Genomic DNA, 17,211 nt, shown 5'->3' with positions numbered 1-17,211 from the left:
ATAGATATTACAAAGAAAAGGTCTCTAAAACGTTTTTAAGCAAGCCAAAGAAATCACATTACAAGGAATGAATGAATCAAATATGTAGCACCTTTTTTGTAGATGTATTATTCAAAAACAAACTGAAGTTATTACTATAAACAGGGATCTGTATAGCTGTGGCTATGCTTGACTTAAATAAAACAACGATTAGATAGAAAAAAAAATCACAAATGTCATTAAAATTATCAATATTTTTTAAATGTTAATATAATTTGGTACATTGATTTTTATATTTAATATTTTCTAAGTAAGTTTTTATATAAATAAATAGTCTATATATAAATGTACCATTAGATGAAACTTTGAAAACAATTAGGACCAAATTGCAAAATGATAGATTAACAACTAGAACCAAATTAAATGTGTCAGCCATGATACTATGATTAAGAAGATAAGATATTGCGCATAAGTCGTGACGTAATTGGAGACTTGCACGTTCGTAATGTCAATTTTTTGTATGTGTCAAGAAATAATTTTTAATAAATACTTTGGAGATATCCTTTTGTGTACGATTACTGTAATTATTAAACCTTTATTTAATATTATTATTTTGCTAATTGAATAATTTTATCATAGACTGCATAAAAATCCCATTTAACTTTAACAAGAATTCAAATTCTGGTCTCCAATGACGGCATGCGCGAACACGACCGATTTTGTGCTACGGGAAGATCCTATCTTGTTAGTCATAGTATCATGGTGTCAGCTATAACGGAACTGTTGTCATTATCTACTGGCAACACTTATTTTCATCTAAACAATGATTTCTATTTCTGTTTGACACACTTCTGATTAATATAAATAAAAGGTAAAAAGGTAAAAAGGAGTCAATAAAACTTACAATGGAAAAGAAATAAAATAAATCGTTGCCTTTTCTGGATGTTTTAATCTCAAAGGAAAATAGTGGATATGGGACTCATGTTTACAAAAAACCAACACATAAGAACATATATATCTAAATTATAAATCAAATCACAACATAAATGTTAAAAAGGGAGTCATTAAATCATTATATGATAGAACTAAAATTGCCTGTTCTAATGACAATTCGTTTTGGAAGAAAAATAATTTTTAACATCTATTTTAGTCAAAAATGATTATCCGATGTCGGACGTCATGCGTAAGTCTGTCAGTAATTTCCCCGATTCAAATTCATAATAGGCAACCTACATTACGCGGCTCAGAGTAGTGGGTCGGGCTCTAGACATTAGTCGCGTTGACTTATCTTGTTAGTTATAGTATCATGGCTGAATCAACCGTGGGCTGAATCACAGAATATTGCATAGTATATAAAAAAAGGGGGTATATACTCTGGTATATTGCTAATAAATAAATTATAAAGCAATATACTGTGGCTGAATCTAGACACGATAGATACAAGTTGTTTCATTATAACCTAGCCTGCACTCTCCAGAATTAACCTATCCCATAAGCACGATCACGTGTCACCACAATTACGACTCCTTTATTCTATTTTTTTTTAATTTTTTTATTAGATATATTTAACAGTTACTTTTTATAAAATTCTTAGGCATTTTCTTCATATATTTTATTGACTTACACAAACAGAATTAATTTTAAAATAATACTTATACATTTTTATTTAATTACTGTTTAAAATATTTTTTTTACATTTTGTACATACTTTACAATAAAGCTAAAAGACAATACATCGTATAACAGAAAAATGTTGCTGTTTATTTATCTTCCAAATATTTCATGGAACGTTGTTCCGTTAAATCCGACTTCGCTAGTTGTCGCATCCATGAAGTGGATGTACATCCTGCAAGAATAAAGTATGTAAGTATTTATAAAGGTATCTGTAAAGATTGAATGGACAAAGTATCTAAACAAACTATGGAAATAAAAAGAAAAAAATGGAAAAGATATGATGCCGTGAAGAAACATTTAGAAGAAAAATTAATCAAAAACTGGAGAATCCTAGCAAGGGACCGATAAAAGTGAAAAACTACTGTTTGCCTATAGGCCTGTGTCAGCCATTTATCTATATCAGTGTGGTCCAACCTTTTAGACGTTGCGGGTCGTATTAAATTTGAAATTATGAAGGGCCAGAGAACTCTACTCGTTCAAAAAAAGTTTATTTTAAAAAATAATATACAAACGAAATATTATTTACAAGTATTTTATTATGGTTTACAATTTACATGTTATGTTTAAAATTTAACATAAAATAAAAAATCAATGGGATATTTGAGGCAAGGGTTTATCCTCTACTAACTTTTGCACATCTATATCTATGTTAGTCGTAGTGAGTCTAATACACGCTTCCAGAGAATCGTTTTCCATGCGATTCCGTGTTTTAGATTTAATATGCTTCAAAGCAGAAAATGTACTTTCACATATATACGTACTACCAAACATTAAATATAGTTTCAACGCAAAGTTATGAAGTTTAGGAAAACGATCCTTGGAGACTAACTTCCAAAAGGTAATAATGTCTTCATTTTTCTTTGCTTGAAAAAAAGAATCGGACTGTAGTTCGCACAGCTCTAATTCGTATTCTGCTGATTGGTTCTGGATGTTGACTCCCATTGGATTGTTAAAAAGCTCAAGATCCGGTTTTAGTGCATCAAATTCCGAAAATCTTTCATCAAATTCTCTTTTTATTTCTGTAAGAACTTTTGCAAACCTCGAGAAATCGACCATGGTTTCTTCTTGATTTATTTCGAAACACGCAGGAAAATGTGTGAGGTCGTTTATTTTCATGCAGTTCTCGAAAAGATCAAGTTTTTTTGCGAAATGTCTCAATTTAACCAACCAACTGTGATGCTGTCTTATTTTTCCCCTGAAGTTGTAGGTTTAATGTGTTCAAGTGAGAGGTAATATCTGTTAGAATTGCCAGTTCATGAAGAAATGTTTTTTTTTTTCTTAAAGAAAAAAAAATTCTAAGGCATTTACCTGCAGTCAACCACAGCGTATCTCTGAATGTAAGGGGACATCCTTATATTCAGTATTTTATTCCTTCAAGAAAGAGATGAATTTTCGGTATCGCTGAGCCCTGTTTCCTCCTCTTAAGCTGTTTACTATCTGCACTACAGTTTTCATAGTATCGTTGATTTTAATTATCTTTCCGCAGAGAGCCTCTTGAATGATAATGCAATGAAATATAACACAGTTAACACAATTTTCCCGCAAAAGTCCAGCCAATCCCGTTATGCGTCCCGTCATTGCTTTTGCTCCGTCGGTGCAAACGCAAGAGCATTTTTGAAAACCGCCTAAACTGAGGTACTTTTAAAACGTGCAGTTTTAAAAGTTCCTCAGTTACACAAAAATCTTCACTGATGCATCTAACAAAAATTAATAGCTGATTTTTGTCAGTAATATCAACAGATTCGTCCAGGGCTAAGGAGTAGTACAAACAATCATGAACTGTTTCGACCATTTTTTTAAATACATGAGTATTCAGCTCATCAACTCTTCTAGATACAGTTTGATGGGAAACTGAAACACATTCAAAATTTTTGGCCATCTTTTCATCTCCAAAGGATCGCGCCATTTTAACGGCACACCGCTTGATCATTTCTCCATCTCTAAATGATTTTTTATTTTTGACAAGCTCTAAACATACTTCATATGATGCTGCTAAGCTTGCTGAATGAACAGCTGTCGGTTTTGTAAATAGAGATTTTTGTTTATTCAATTTAGCTTTAAGTTCTCTTACAAGAGTATTGCGAGCTTCACCTTGATATTTGTCGTATTTTGTTTTGTGCTGGGTTTCATAATGCCTACTAATATTGTATTCTTTTGATACCGCGAGTACTTGACAACAAATAATGCACTGAGGTTTGCCTTTTAATTTGATGAAGAAATATTGATTTTCCCCTTTTCCTTGGAACATACGATTCTCTTCCAAAATTTTGCGTTTTTTTGGCACAACTCATTCTGAATTTAACATTAAATTTATTCGCCACTGTTAATTCAACACGACACGTGCAGCTGACTGAAGCTAACTGTCCGCTCATCGGGTGTGTGTGTTCAAGGTTAACTACTTTCTTAAGATTACGGAAAGTTAGACAGGTTTGGAACAGGTAAAAGTTATCATTGGCAATACTTTTGAAATGTGTTTGCAGGGACCACAGTTTAACGAGCCTCGGACTGATTGCGGCCCGCGTGCCTGAGGTTGGACCAAACTGATCTATATGGTATCATAAAAATGAAATAGATCAACAAAAATGGTAATTTTCAGAAATTCTACTGCAGATCCATATTTTGTCTAAAATGTGTCATTCTTAATATAAAATAATGTATGTAAACTCATACCTATCTACAGGAACTGCAAGGGATTTAGAAATACAGTCGAACAATACTTTTGCATGTTTTTTGTTTTCATCAACACCCAAGGCCCCAATGCTCATCAAAACTGCTTGGGCAGCAGGTTCATTGTCACCTCCCCATGACATCTTCACACCACCTACTACTGTAGCACAGCAATACTGAAAATATTAGGAAAGTTATGTGAGACTCCAAAAAATATAGCACTACATTGAAGAAACTGTTCTTCATACTTTGATTTATTATTTTGAGTGATTTTCGGTTTTTATAGAAGTAAATATATAATTTAAAAATACAGTACAATTTAAAATATAATTTAAATAATGTACACTAATAATAATAATACAATTCAGGAACAGCAAAATAACATAAATCACAGTTCACAGGATTCAAAAAGATGGCAAAAAAGGCACATTATATGGGCGATAAAATCCAAAATGAAATAATCAACTTAGGAGAAAAAGTTAAAAAAATATAATTAAATCCTTAAAAATGTGCAAATATTTTTCAATTATCCTTGATTGCACACCTGACATTAGTCATCAAGAACAAATCAAAATTGTTGTTAGATTTGTTTTTATTGATGATTTTTCTAAAACTGTAGAGGTTCGAGAACATTTTTTAGGATTCTGCGAAGTTAGCAACACGACTGGTCAAGGTTTAACTGATTTCATATTAAATTTTTTAAAGGAATCTGATATTAATATTGCCGATATGCGAGGCCAGGGTTATAACAATGGTACCGTTCGCGTCATAAAAAACTGGTACAACTCTTATTACCGAAAATCATGTTTTTCAAGTTGTGTAAGTTGATCTTGTCACATGTGTCATTCTAATTTCTAGGGCACTGTTGCCAGTTCAACGAAAATATTATATGAAATCAGCTAAAAATTATGTGTGATAGACCGCGTTTTGAGTATTCTAAAAACTAAAACATCGAGCATTCTCGATCAGTCAGTCACATTAAATTTGTTGCATCCTAAAAAATTCTCATATTAATTTTGTAATTTTTCATTATCTCAATTAAGTACTCATACCTTGATTTGTGTTTTATTATAATTTATGAAAATATTTCAATTCAAATATAGTGATAGATAAAATCAATCTACACATAACTTTAAATTATTATAATAAAACATTACAGTGAGGTATTGGATTGTAACTGTCACTTTATAATCTACGTAGGATAAAGTATAATGTTAGTTTTTGTTAATGTTATCGTTCATATAATAAATAATAAATAAATCTTGGTAGTTGGCCTGTGACTAAACTTATTGATATAAAATACAGTTCGTGTTCGGTAGGTAATTGAAGTAAAAAATTAGGTACAGTAGCTGCATTCCAATGTTCCCTGTGCCAATAATCTACGTTTAAAGATCCTTCAAATATTTTGGATATTAGCTGAACCCTATCTCTGGTTATTAAATTTATTAAATACGGTTTTTTGTTGTTAATGATAAAAATAATACCTATCTAATAATAACTTTATTTTTTTTAATTAGATTTAGTGCAATTCCGTTATCTGTGATGGCAACAGCGAATTAATTCACGAACCACTGTATCCAGTCTGAACCCAGGTTTACATTGGGAAAAAAAAGTGTACCAGTTTTATATGACGGGAAGTGTACCAATATGAAAGGCAAACACAATGACCCACAAAAAAAATCTTACATATTAATCCCAGAGCCTTTTTTGTCCCTTGGGTGGCACACAGCCTTAATTTAGTTGTGAATGATGCAGCAAAAAGCTCGCTTGAAGCTTAAAGACTCTTAGGTATAAATTGGAAACAGTTTATGATGCACTATTTGCCCTTTATAATGATACATCTAGAGATAATGACACAAGGAATACTGCAAGTTCCCTGATTAATAACATAAAATCATTTAAATTTATATGTTCCTTAGTTGTTTGGTACAATATTTTATTAAAAATAGATGTAGTTAGCAAAATCATGCAAAAATCTGTCGTTATTTTACCAGAAGCTGTACAAATGTTAAATGGAATTAAAATATTTTTAACAGACATGAGATCCGACAATGGGTTTATAAATTTGCTCAATGAAGCTAAAAAAATAGCTCAAGAAATGGATGCAGAAATTTCATTTCCTGAAGTTCATCCTGCAGTTGGTTCATTTCATTTCCTGACCAAGAAAAAGACTTTTTGTGAATATGAACATAAAGATATATTGTCTATTTACATTACTAATAAAAATAATATGTCAGCCAAACAAGTGTTAGCCTATCTCGTTGCTAACGAGTTAAAAGGAACATTTCCTAATTTATTTGTTGCGCTTAAAATATTTTTAACTATGCCAGTCACTGTAGCTCATGGGGAGCAAACATTTTCATAACTTAAATTAATAAAAGACTACCCAAGATCTACCATGAGACAACCCAGGCTTACAAATTTAGCTGTAATAAGTATCGTGGAAGATATTTGTTTGTGACTGTTTGAATTTAGATGTGACTGATCTAGTTAGGGAATTTGCACTTAAAAAGGCAAGACAAGTTGATATTTATATTTAGATGTGTATACCCACATAGTGTTGTATTTGTCTTTTCTTTATTTTTCGTAAAATAACTGTAGATTTTTGTATTTTGTTTATAGCAAATTATATTTATGCACATACTATGTTGTATAAACTCATATTTATATTATAGGTATGTATCTATTCGTTGACTTAATAAATATATTTTTATGATTTAAATGTTCAAAATTGTGTTTTTATTAATTTTCCCTCATTTGTAATGTTTTCTTATGCACTTTTCCAAAACTGCTGATGAGGCCGCAAATTTGCCTATTTTAACAAATATTTCAAATTTCAGCTTAAATTTATGGTCCCCCATTACCCTTAGCGTTACCAAATTTAAAATTAATTACCAAGGCTTATTTTTACGTTATGTAATTACTCCACTCATTCCCATTTTTGTAAGTAAACCCTATATTATTAATAAATAGTATTAAAACAATTTAAAATTTCAAGGAAAAATCCTAGATTATTCTAGATAAGTCAAATATTAATTAATCAACTAGATATGGATAAATTGAGTGGACTTATCAAAGATAAATTATAAATTACTTACATTTATAGGTTTTCCTAATGATTTTGAAATTATACTGCATAATTTGGCAGGTAGATCATCAGGTATTTTGTCATTGGGTATATTAGTCTCAACTCTAAAATGCGGCATTTTTAGTATTATTTATAGTTGCAGATTACCACAAATAATTGAAAAAAAATTCAAATTCAAAACTATGATATAAGAATAAAACAGTTGAATGATAAGATTATGATGATAATAATAATATAATATAATCGGCAAAAGTATAGAGAAAGTGTCGATGAAGTTAGCTACAAACGAGGGACAGATTTGTATTTGGCAGTGTTGCCATATCACAAATAAATCACGAAAGAGCATGCGGTATAATATTAATGTTATTAAACATTCTTTTTCAGTTTTTAAAAGAAGTTTAATTTATTATAATTTAAAATAACTTTAAGTAAGCTTTTAAATTCTTAAGTTTTTAAGGTATTCAGGTACCATTTCATCCCAAAATTATAAGAAAATAGGCATAAAATTGAAATCAGCTGAACATCTGTTGCAATCTGACAACTAGCTTTTTCCAAGTTTTGACCATATTGCCAAGTTTATTTGCTAACCTACCAAAGGACAATTATAATTTTTTTTCTAATAACTAACTGCAACTAATATCAAAAGAAACAAATATTAATTCGTTCGAGTTTTATATAAATTTAAAAATTTTTTAAAAATACCCGATTTCATAAAATAATATAATAAAAATGTACTGTTTCAAAGCATATTTGAGGCATAAAACATATACATAATAAGGACATGGCAATACCGCAAACACAAATTTGACGGATCATTTGTAGCTAACTTCATCGGCACTTTCTCTATACTTTTGCCATATTATAATCTTATCTTATAATATTATAATCTTATCTTATTACAAACTCTTTCCTATAAACATATACAATTCCTAACTTCACAACGGTTTTATATAGGAAAGTAGAACCCGGAACCCAAGGTTAGTAGATATTTAAGACTTAACATCTACTAACCTTGCCCGGAACCAGTGTTGCGATTAGTACATAGGGAGCATAAAATTAGAAGAAAAATAAATAAATTCTAAATATATCATATTTATTTTAAAAAATACAATACACTACGAAAAGTAATTACTGTATTTTTCGAAAAGTCCAATTATATTATATGTCCATGAATTGATTTATTTGTGGCCCTATGACACTACGCATTTTCTTGTATCATTTGTTATATCGTTTCTGATATAGAAAGTTATTTATGTTTTCTTGTATTGTTTCTTGAACGTACATTCGTGCTCTGTATGACACTATGCAAGTTCTTTTAGCGGAAATTGTATGTGATTCGGCACATGATTGGTCGAAATTTTGACACATATAAAAATAGAACTGTAGTACCTGAGGACCCAAGCCAGATGCTACTGATTATTTTTTTAAATACTGTGGTTCAAAAATAAAAGAAATAAAATGTACCAATATTAAAACTAAATTGGAAACCACAATTTTTGAAGATATTCAACAGGCTGTAATGGAAGACAGAAATAATTAATAATTTGGTTGTAATAATTTATTTGTTTTTTTTTACAAATTATGTGTTTGAATGGCATGCTCTTGAAATTCTACTCTCTTATTTGGAGATATAAAATAATCTTTAAACTCGTCACGAATTTTTAAAGCGGTTATGTATTGTTTTTAGTAATACATCTCCTACTTTCTGTAGTTCCGATGCTATTTGATCCAATCCCTGTGATTTATTGTTTTTGAATTTGGCTACTGCTGTTCCAATCTTGGTTATTGTTGGTGGGCACTTTTCTCTGATGTCTGCTTGGTCTAATTGTATATCCACAATACATTCAAAGTTCTCCTCCAGCCGCCATTATGACAGAAGTTTTACGTTGATGGTTTTTGCGCACAAATTGGCGCATTTCTTGTACAAGAAACTGCAGCGGACACAAATTCTTGTATCGTTTCTGATATAAGAACTATATGCTTGTATGACACTGTCCATTTTTTTGTTGTATCAGAAACGACATAAGAAATGAAACAAGAAAATGCATAGTGTCATACGGCCTTTATTTAAATTTTTATTCTACTACAGTAGACTCCCTCTATAACGAGAACTGAAATGACAGACTAATTACCTCGTTATAAGCCGATCTCGTTATATCAGACAATAATAATACTGTGCATACATATGAATCTGTAGTTTTCTAAACCATTAACTTTCTATAGTGAAGCCATTCGGAGCAATATAAGATGCTAATAAATATTGTTTGAATGGCGTTTTTGAAAAAAAGTTATTTACTTTTATTGTCAATGAAATATATTAAAACATAAAAGAGTTGTTTACTTTTATTATCAATGATATACGTTAAAACAAAAAATCTGTACTTATATTTTTGTCCAACTACATAATGTATAAAGCGTATTTTCAAGGATATCATAAACTATTGCTTCTGCAATTTTAAGAACTCTGTTATTTTTAACAGCTTTAAATGGTCCAGTATCATTCCATCATATTTTCTAAAGATGTGAAACAGTTGTATTTATTCATTGTAAAGAAGTTTATTACGGGCTGCAGTTAAGTTTATTGAGGGGCTTTTTGAAAAGGTATTTATTTATAGCCACGACCCGACCAAAAAACACGTTTTTGGATCTTATTTTCAATAGTTCAATAGAAATTTCACGGGACATCTAATGTATCTCGTTATAAGCGAAATCTCGTAATAACCGTGTTCGTTATAGAGGGAGTATACTGTATTTTAATAAGGTATATAAAATTTTTATAGCATATTAAAATAGTAGAATATCTTTCTTTTAACTCGGATTTTTAGCAGATACCTAACGCATTTTTTCTAGACAAAGGCACCAAAACCGTTTTCTTTTTGACAATTTTAACGAGCTTTGGGCGAAAATTGGGCGGTAGCACCCTCAAAATGTTTCGCCTTTGATAGTTTGTTCCTACAGCGGCGCCTTCGGTGGATCTCTGTGTTTGTTTCCCAATTGGCTTTTCATTTTCAGCAATGATAAATAGCGACAGTGTAGCGATTTTTTACCGTCATAATTGAGATTTTCATTCTTCTCTACATGGCAACACTGCCACGAACAACGTTGACAGCCAAGTTGTCTCGTAACTATAGACCAATCAAATGCTCGCTTTTTAAAGGCGGGAATACGTCACCCATACGACACTTTTAAAATTGCCATAAGCTTCAATGCTAATATAAGGTTCAAAAACTTAGGTTTTGCAATATATTTTGGGATTTTCTTGGGTATAGGGATGTTAAGTGGTTCTTATATTAGTAATTATATCAATTTTTTTTTCTAAAATCAATAGTCTGATGACAAAAAATAGAATTGATTATAGTGATAATATTGTGTGTTTTAAATGGAGATAACAGTTTATTTCGCACAAAAACCCAAAAAAACAGTAGAAAAAGTTCAAAAGCAAAAATACTAAATATGTAGGAACTTACTTATTATGTTTTTCCTGGAATTTGCAGCATTTTTATCATATCTAGTGGTAGGCAAAAAAAACCAATAGGTAATATAAATAATTTATTATTAGATTAAAATACAAAAAATGATTAGTCCTTCAAGCACAAATCTTCAAGCTATATATACTTATCTCATCTAAAAAATATATCATTATTATAACGTACAAAACTACATATAATTGTTATGACAAACCTTGATATCACGGCTACGAAAACACACTTCACAAGTGTTTATGTACACAAATAACTAAATAATAAGTCTCTATAAATAATATTGTCCTTATACCTATACTTAAAAATAAAAACTAAACAATAACTAAACAAATAAACGAACTAATGATACTATAGAATAGAGACAACGACAAACGTGAACTTAAACTCAGACGTCAAATTTGACTTTGTCGTATGAGTGACGTAAGCATTCTGCCTTCCCCTCGCTTCGCCCACATAGTTACGAGGCAACCTACTTAACATCTACTAACCTTGGTTGACACTTGACAGCAGTGTCAGCTCAGCAGTTGACAAGGATGAGTATGAAAGAGGTAATAGATATGTCAAAACGACTTTGACATTGACGTATGATATAACAGCTGACACTTTTATTGAAATGGCGTTGGTGGTTTGAAATTTGTTCACGATTAGCAGAAGTCCGTTATTAGATAAAAATGTAATTAAAACTTATGTTATGAAGTGAAAATCGTGTGACCCATTTCTATGTAATCAATGTTTATTAGATAAAAGAAAAATAACGCATTATTAGTTGGCGAGAACAAGCAAAATGGGTAGAGGTAATGATTTGTTTAAAATGATTTAAAAAATGATAAGCACTTTTTGTTTACAATTTTTTGATAACTTAAGAAGAGCTTATATTCTTTATTATATATATATATATATATATATATATATTTATATATATATATATATATATATATATATATATATATATATATATATATATATATATATATATATATATATATATGGTTTTAAATAAATTCTGCACAATAGAAAATTCGTTATTAATTGTATAAATCTGTCTTCTACAATTAACAGAAAGATTTTGCATTTTGCTGAAGATTATTCAGTAACCAATTTAGGAAAAATTGAATTGGATATTTTTCAAACACAAGTAATGAATCTATTTCATTAGCAAGGGTTATCACATTCATACAATATATAGAGTATTATACTAATAGACAACTTGGCCAAATAAAAATAATCCATTGTTATATTAGACAGGCTTTTTAGAGACAAAGTAACTTTAATACTGGATATTATGGTTGTAGTTTAGACTATTTATTCCATTGGCTGACTTGCAGCGTCTCTGAATCTTATACTGACTACTTATGGAACTGGACAACTGCAGAGAATATTTCCAGTTATCAAAAACATTTCTTTAGAATATAATCTATTCAGGTTTTATCCATAATATATTAATCTATGTAATCTAATTATTTATATTTTTATACCTTATGTTCCAAAGAAATGTGTATTGATTATTTGTTCTAGATTTTGTTATATGTTGTAGGGTTGGTCTATGACTGCTTCTGTTACATCCATTTGCAATTTTACTATTATTTTTTGGACAAAGTCTAGAGAATGAAATTTTGTATTTGGCAGTGTTATCATGTCCTTATAATAAATCATGTGAAAGAGCATAATATTAATTTAAGTAAACATGGAAAACATAAAATGATAAAATAACGAGCAAAATAACATATATTTTATTTCACTATAAATACTAAAGTTAGAAAGTGTTGAATATGTTGCACATAAGTTGAATTTTGCTGTAAAGATTTTAATATATATTTTTATTTTGTTATTATCTATATGAAAATCAGCCACAATCCTTAACAAAATTATACAGTGTAACTTTTCAACCACCTGAGTAGCAGCTGCAGCATGAAAAAATGTAATTATGTCAATGACTGCAGATCTGATGGTCATAAAATTGTTATCTGCTGAACATCTGTTTCAATCTGGTGACTAGTGTTTTGAAGGTTCTGACACTATTGCAAAATTTATCTGCAAATTCATCAAAGGGCAATTGCAAAATTTTTTTCCAATAACTAACTACAACTAATATCGAAAGAAACAGATATACATTTGTTCATGTTTTATATAAATAAAAAAAAATTAAAAAAGACCAGATTCCATAAAATAATATAAAAATGTACTGTTTGAAACCTTTCTCTGTGTATATTTGAGGCATAAAACATATACATAATACAGACATGGCAATATCACACACAAATTTGTGTTTTACTGAAGTTTCTTTGTAGCTAACTTCATCCAGAACGTTCTCTAGACTTTGTTTTATTTTTTATATGCATGAATTCTTTACCATCTGTATTATTGCTTCATACTTTTGACTTATTTATCCAATTTAAAAATTAGACATTGTTTTAATATCATATATAAATTAACATTATAACACAAATCACAAAGAAATTTAACAATATATTATTAGCTTATTACCTTTACATCAACAGATGAAGCCACAATATATTATTCTGGTATCGAGAATAGTTAATAAAAAATCTAATAGAGCGGTGGAATGCTATTTTCCTATCTCAGAAAGGGTAATGGTACTGAAGTTGGTGATATCTCATGCCAAACTGAATTTGATACAAGTTTATGCTCCTACAAATGCTGATGAAGAAGAAGTGGAATTATTTTTCGAGATATTGAAGAGGAACTTAAGTAACGAAAACAAGAGAAATCACGATAGTCCTAGGTGATCTCAATACAAAGATTGTAAAGAGACAAAGCAGAAAGTGTATAGGAAACTATGGTCTGGGAAATCAAAACAAGAGAGGAGACCGCCTGTTACAATAAATATGTTCTAGCTATTTATTTTACCCTTCTCTTCTGTATTGAATAGACTCTACAGTTTCTTTATTTCAAACCATTTGTTTTCCATTTTTATTTTGCAACCCAGTCTTTCATTCTAATTTACTTATTGGTTTTGTTGTAATTCTTAAAAGCTCTTATTTTTTTCTGCTTTTGCTTGTTCTAGTGAATAAATAAATATAACTAAACACTAATACATTTTAATAACTTATATTGTGCAAAATTCATCAAACCAGTTCTGATAAAAGTGTTATTGGTATACATTTAACTTCATTTTGTAATTTTTAGACGGATCTTCTGTGAGAATTCTCTCAACTTACATTCTTTAATCAGCTGGTACTTTTTCTTCCTCTGTGCTTGTGTTCTTGTTTATCACATATTCCAAATTCTCATACGAGGATTTGATATCCCCTAAAATATGTTTTGAATCATTAACAAGATGGGAGTATTTATTTTCAATATCTTTAATAGTTTCATCATAAAGTGTTTTTGTTTTTATTCTTTGTGCCATACTCTTGTTAATCTAAAATAATGAATATTCTACATTACTCAGTTAAAATTTGTTAAAATAAGCTTTGAGCTATTATGAATTTTATTATAATGCATTTCTAAATAGCACTTTTGATCAGCTATCATGTTTTCTGTACAGACAGATTTGACAATGACATATCGCTGCCGATTACAATGTTGTATGATATAAAATGTAGAAAATGAGAAAAATGACTTTAAATATTTTGACCATTAGATTTGGTATAAGAAAGTATATTTGCTTTTGTTTTAAACATAATAGATGAAAGTCTACTACAAAAGCACATTAAAAAAAAGGAATAGAAAAAATTAAATTTTTTCCATATTTTTATTGAAAAAATAAAATAACAGATTATCTTGTAATTGTAACATTATCTTCTGATCAGCAACCTCAGTTCTACTGTTTATGTTGAGATATGTTGGAAAACATGTGAACATAATAGTTTCTGTCTACATCTTGCATCCACTTGTACATATATTTCAGAGCTTCCAGCTTCTTTCGTGCCAAGGTGACTTTAATATCATTTTTGTTTATTGATATGGGTATTTTGTCATTTTCAGCAGTATGTCTCCTTGCATTCCGTTGTCTTAAACTGATGATTTGAACTGGAGTAAATTGTAAAGAAACCACCTTTTAAAATGGAACTTCAGTATAATTCAGTTTTGTGAATAGGTTGAAAAATCCAGAAAATCTTGCTCTTTCATTTAAAGTATGATGTAAGGCTTTCTTGTGTTTACTTTCACAAGGACTCTTAATAACGAAAGTGGAGAAGAGTATTCAGATTTTCTCAAACTGCGTTCATTTGCACTGTAAACTGAATCAACCTCTTGTATGCAGGAATGTCCAGGTACTAAAAACTTCATTTAAATTTTCTTTAAGTTCGTATTAGTTTTTAAAATATGTGCAATAGCAAAACTCATAAATCTATTGCGATTTTGCTGAACGCAACTATCGCTCCACAAAGTCAAATCCTCCAATAACGGATAGTCTTCTACAACCCTTTTCAGGATTCTGTATACAGCACTGGCAATATCATTCACAGCCCAACCATGCATTGCCTCTGACCAAATCGCGCAATAAACAGTCCGGTTTATGAAAAGGTGCGCTGTCATGTTATACACATTTAGCTTACTTTTATAAAAGAAATTTTTGACCTCTCCTTTTGGACATGTCGATACATTTTGTAAGTCAAAACACAGTACTGTGTTATCATTTTCAATATCCGTCTTTTTCTCTTCTCTCATTCAAATTTTTTCTTGCCAGTGTTTTTCAAATTCCTTTTTCTTTTCTCCATTAACGGTGTTTTCTTTCTTCAGGCAGTCTATTTCAGCACAGAGGTTACATAGATCTTTTGAAGGTTTATTAAATGAATAATTGAATTCAGTGCAAAATATTTTGCGATAAACATTAAGTTTTACTGGAGTCAAGTCTTTCTCGTTTATGAAACCCTCATACATATTGTACATTTTTTGCAGTGATAGGTCACCCTCTACATATTTTCTTTTAGTATCAGCCCTACAATAATGGCTTTCTATTACAGGGAACATATTAATATGCTCTTTAACAAGATTGGCAGTATCATCTGATGTAACTTTTTTTCTATGCTTTCCCTGAACACTTTGGCGAATTGTGTTCTTTCTGTATAATTTTTGTAAACGGTATATATAGGTTTTTGACTTATATTTAGTGTTCCGCGGTAAAACTGTTTCCAAACCTGTATTTTGTTATTACTTAACATAAAGAATTTAAAGGTTTTAGTTTTTTTTTTGAGTTTTGGGCATTTGTTCCTTTTCTTCTTCGCTCTGGAATACTCATTTCAGTTGTGCTTAAAACAAACATCCTTTTTTCACTGCTACTAAGCTTGTAATAATCAGAAAATAATTTTTTCTGTTATCTTCGCATATATTTTTGGCTCATTTATAAATGCATTTCTCGAAGCAGTCTTTATGTGTTTTTATCTCTCTTGCTGGTCTTAACTTCTTTCGTGAAGAAATGTATTCTAGTCCTCTATCAAAATTTTGTTTTCTAATATTGCAGGCCCAACGCTCGGGATTTCTAGATCTCTTTCTAGTACGTTTTTTCTCTTGTAAACTGTTATTATTTTTTTGCAGTTGATTTTCGGAACTTTCCTCATATTGCTGTGTGCATATTTCTTTATTTTCCTTGGAAAAGTAATCTTTTACTGGAATTGTTTGTTTTGTACAGATTGCAGCATCTTTATTTTCCAGTTCAGTCGAATTGAATTCTCTTTGCATGGATAAATACCACGTTCCACATTGCTCTAAGGTAGCGACACTAAAATAAAAATTAATATCACAAATAAATACTAGAGAATCGCAACAGCAAGTCAAGGTAAACTTACCCAGCAGTATAAGTTGAATTCTCGTTGCTAATTGTGCTACTAGTATTAGTTTCATTGCTCTGCGTTAATGTAACTTTTTCTAGCTCCTCGTCAGACTCATCCGAGTAATCCAACAAAGACATACCAATGAACTTTCTCGAATTTTGATTCTAAAAAGAAGTAAAACTATTAGAACGCAGTCACATGAGAGCATACATAATGATGAATGGTTTACTGAATTCTGAAATCTTGTATGCACATTTATTTGCTTAATATAAGCAATAATATGATCGTATTTGTAAAATTTAAAATAAAACTTCTATTTCTCCTAAAAATGTGTAAACAAAAAGATGCAAAAGCCATATAATATCTAATTTGCGTTTACCTTTATATTTTTCTAGTTTTCTCTTCTGGGACATAATCCTTATCTTTATCAGGATCATCACCATTCCAAAATTCACTATTGTCACTAGATCCAGTCATTATATCACTCATTTATTACATAAATTAACAGAGAATGAAATCAACACACATGTTGTTTACATGTAACATAAGCTATAAATCGAGTAATAAAATTGATGACAGTTTCTAT

At 30.0% G+C, this 17,211-nt stretch overlaps 2 protein-coding genes across 4 annotated transcripts in view; one reads left to right on the top strand and one right to left on the bottom strand.

Annotated features, from left to right (window-relative positions):
• Positions 1–1,625: 1,625 nt before the first annotated feature.
• LOC140441581 (macrophage migration inhibitory factor homolog) overlaps positions 1,626–17,211 on the bottom strand; it is an 18,735-nt gene continuing 3,149 nt past the window's right edge. Inside the window, exons 1-3 of one of the 3 annotated variants that reach the window (XM_072532407.1) lie at positions 7,419–7,680; positions 4,324–4,496; positions 1,626–1,825 (exon numbers count right to left, since the gene is read on the bottom strand). In XM_072532407.1, coding sequence (XP_072388508.1) covers positions 1,744–1,825; positions 4,324–4,496; positions 7,419–7,526 — 363 coding nt within the window. In that variant the 5' untranslated portion in view covers positions 7,527–7,680 and the 3' untranslated portion in view covers positions 1,626–1,743. Of the gene's footprint in view, positions 1,826–4,323; positions 4,497–7,418; positions 7,681–12,673; positions 14,273–17,211 lie in introns of those variants that run through there. The other 2 variants (XM_072532405.1, XM_072532406.1) reach the window with 2 other exon arrangements.
• The window catches only part of LOC140441580 (histone-lysine N-methyltransferase Set8-like), a 23,568-nt gene continuing 17,832 nt past the window's right edge, over positions 11,476–17,211 (top strand). Inside the window, exon 1 of the mRNA XM_072532404.1 lies at positions 11,476–11,684. Within this exon, the coding sequence (XP_072388505.1) occupies positions 11,675–11,684 (10 nt within the window). The 5' untranslated portion in view covers positions 11,476–11,674. The remainder of the gene's footprint in view (positions 11,685–17,211) is intronic.

The sequence above is a fragment of the Diabrotica undecimpunctata genome, chromosome 5 (assembly GCF_040954645.1).
Source record: "Diabrotica undecimpunctata isolate CICGRU chromosome 5, icDiaUnde3, whole genome shotgun sequence".
Lineage (NCBI taxonomy): Eukaryota > Metazoa > Arthropoda > Insecta > Coleoptera > Chrysomelidae > Diabrotica > Diabrotica undecimpunctata.
Note: the sequence above shows the minus strand (reverse complement) of the source record. Positions and strands in the feature narration are given on the sequence as shown.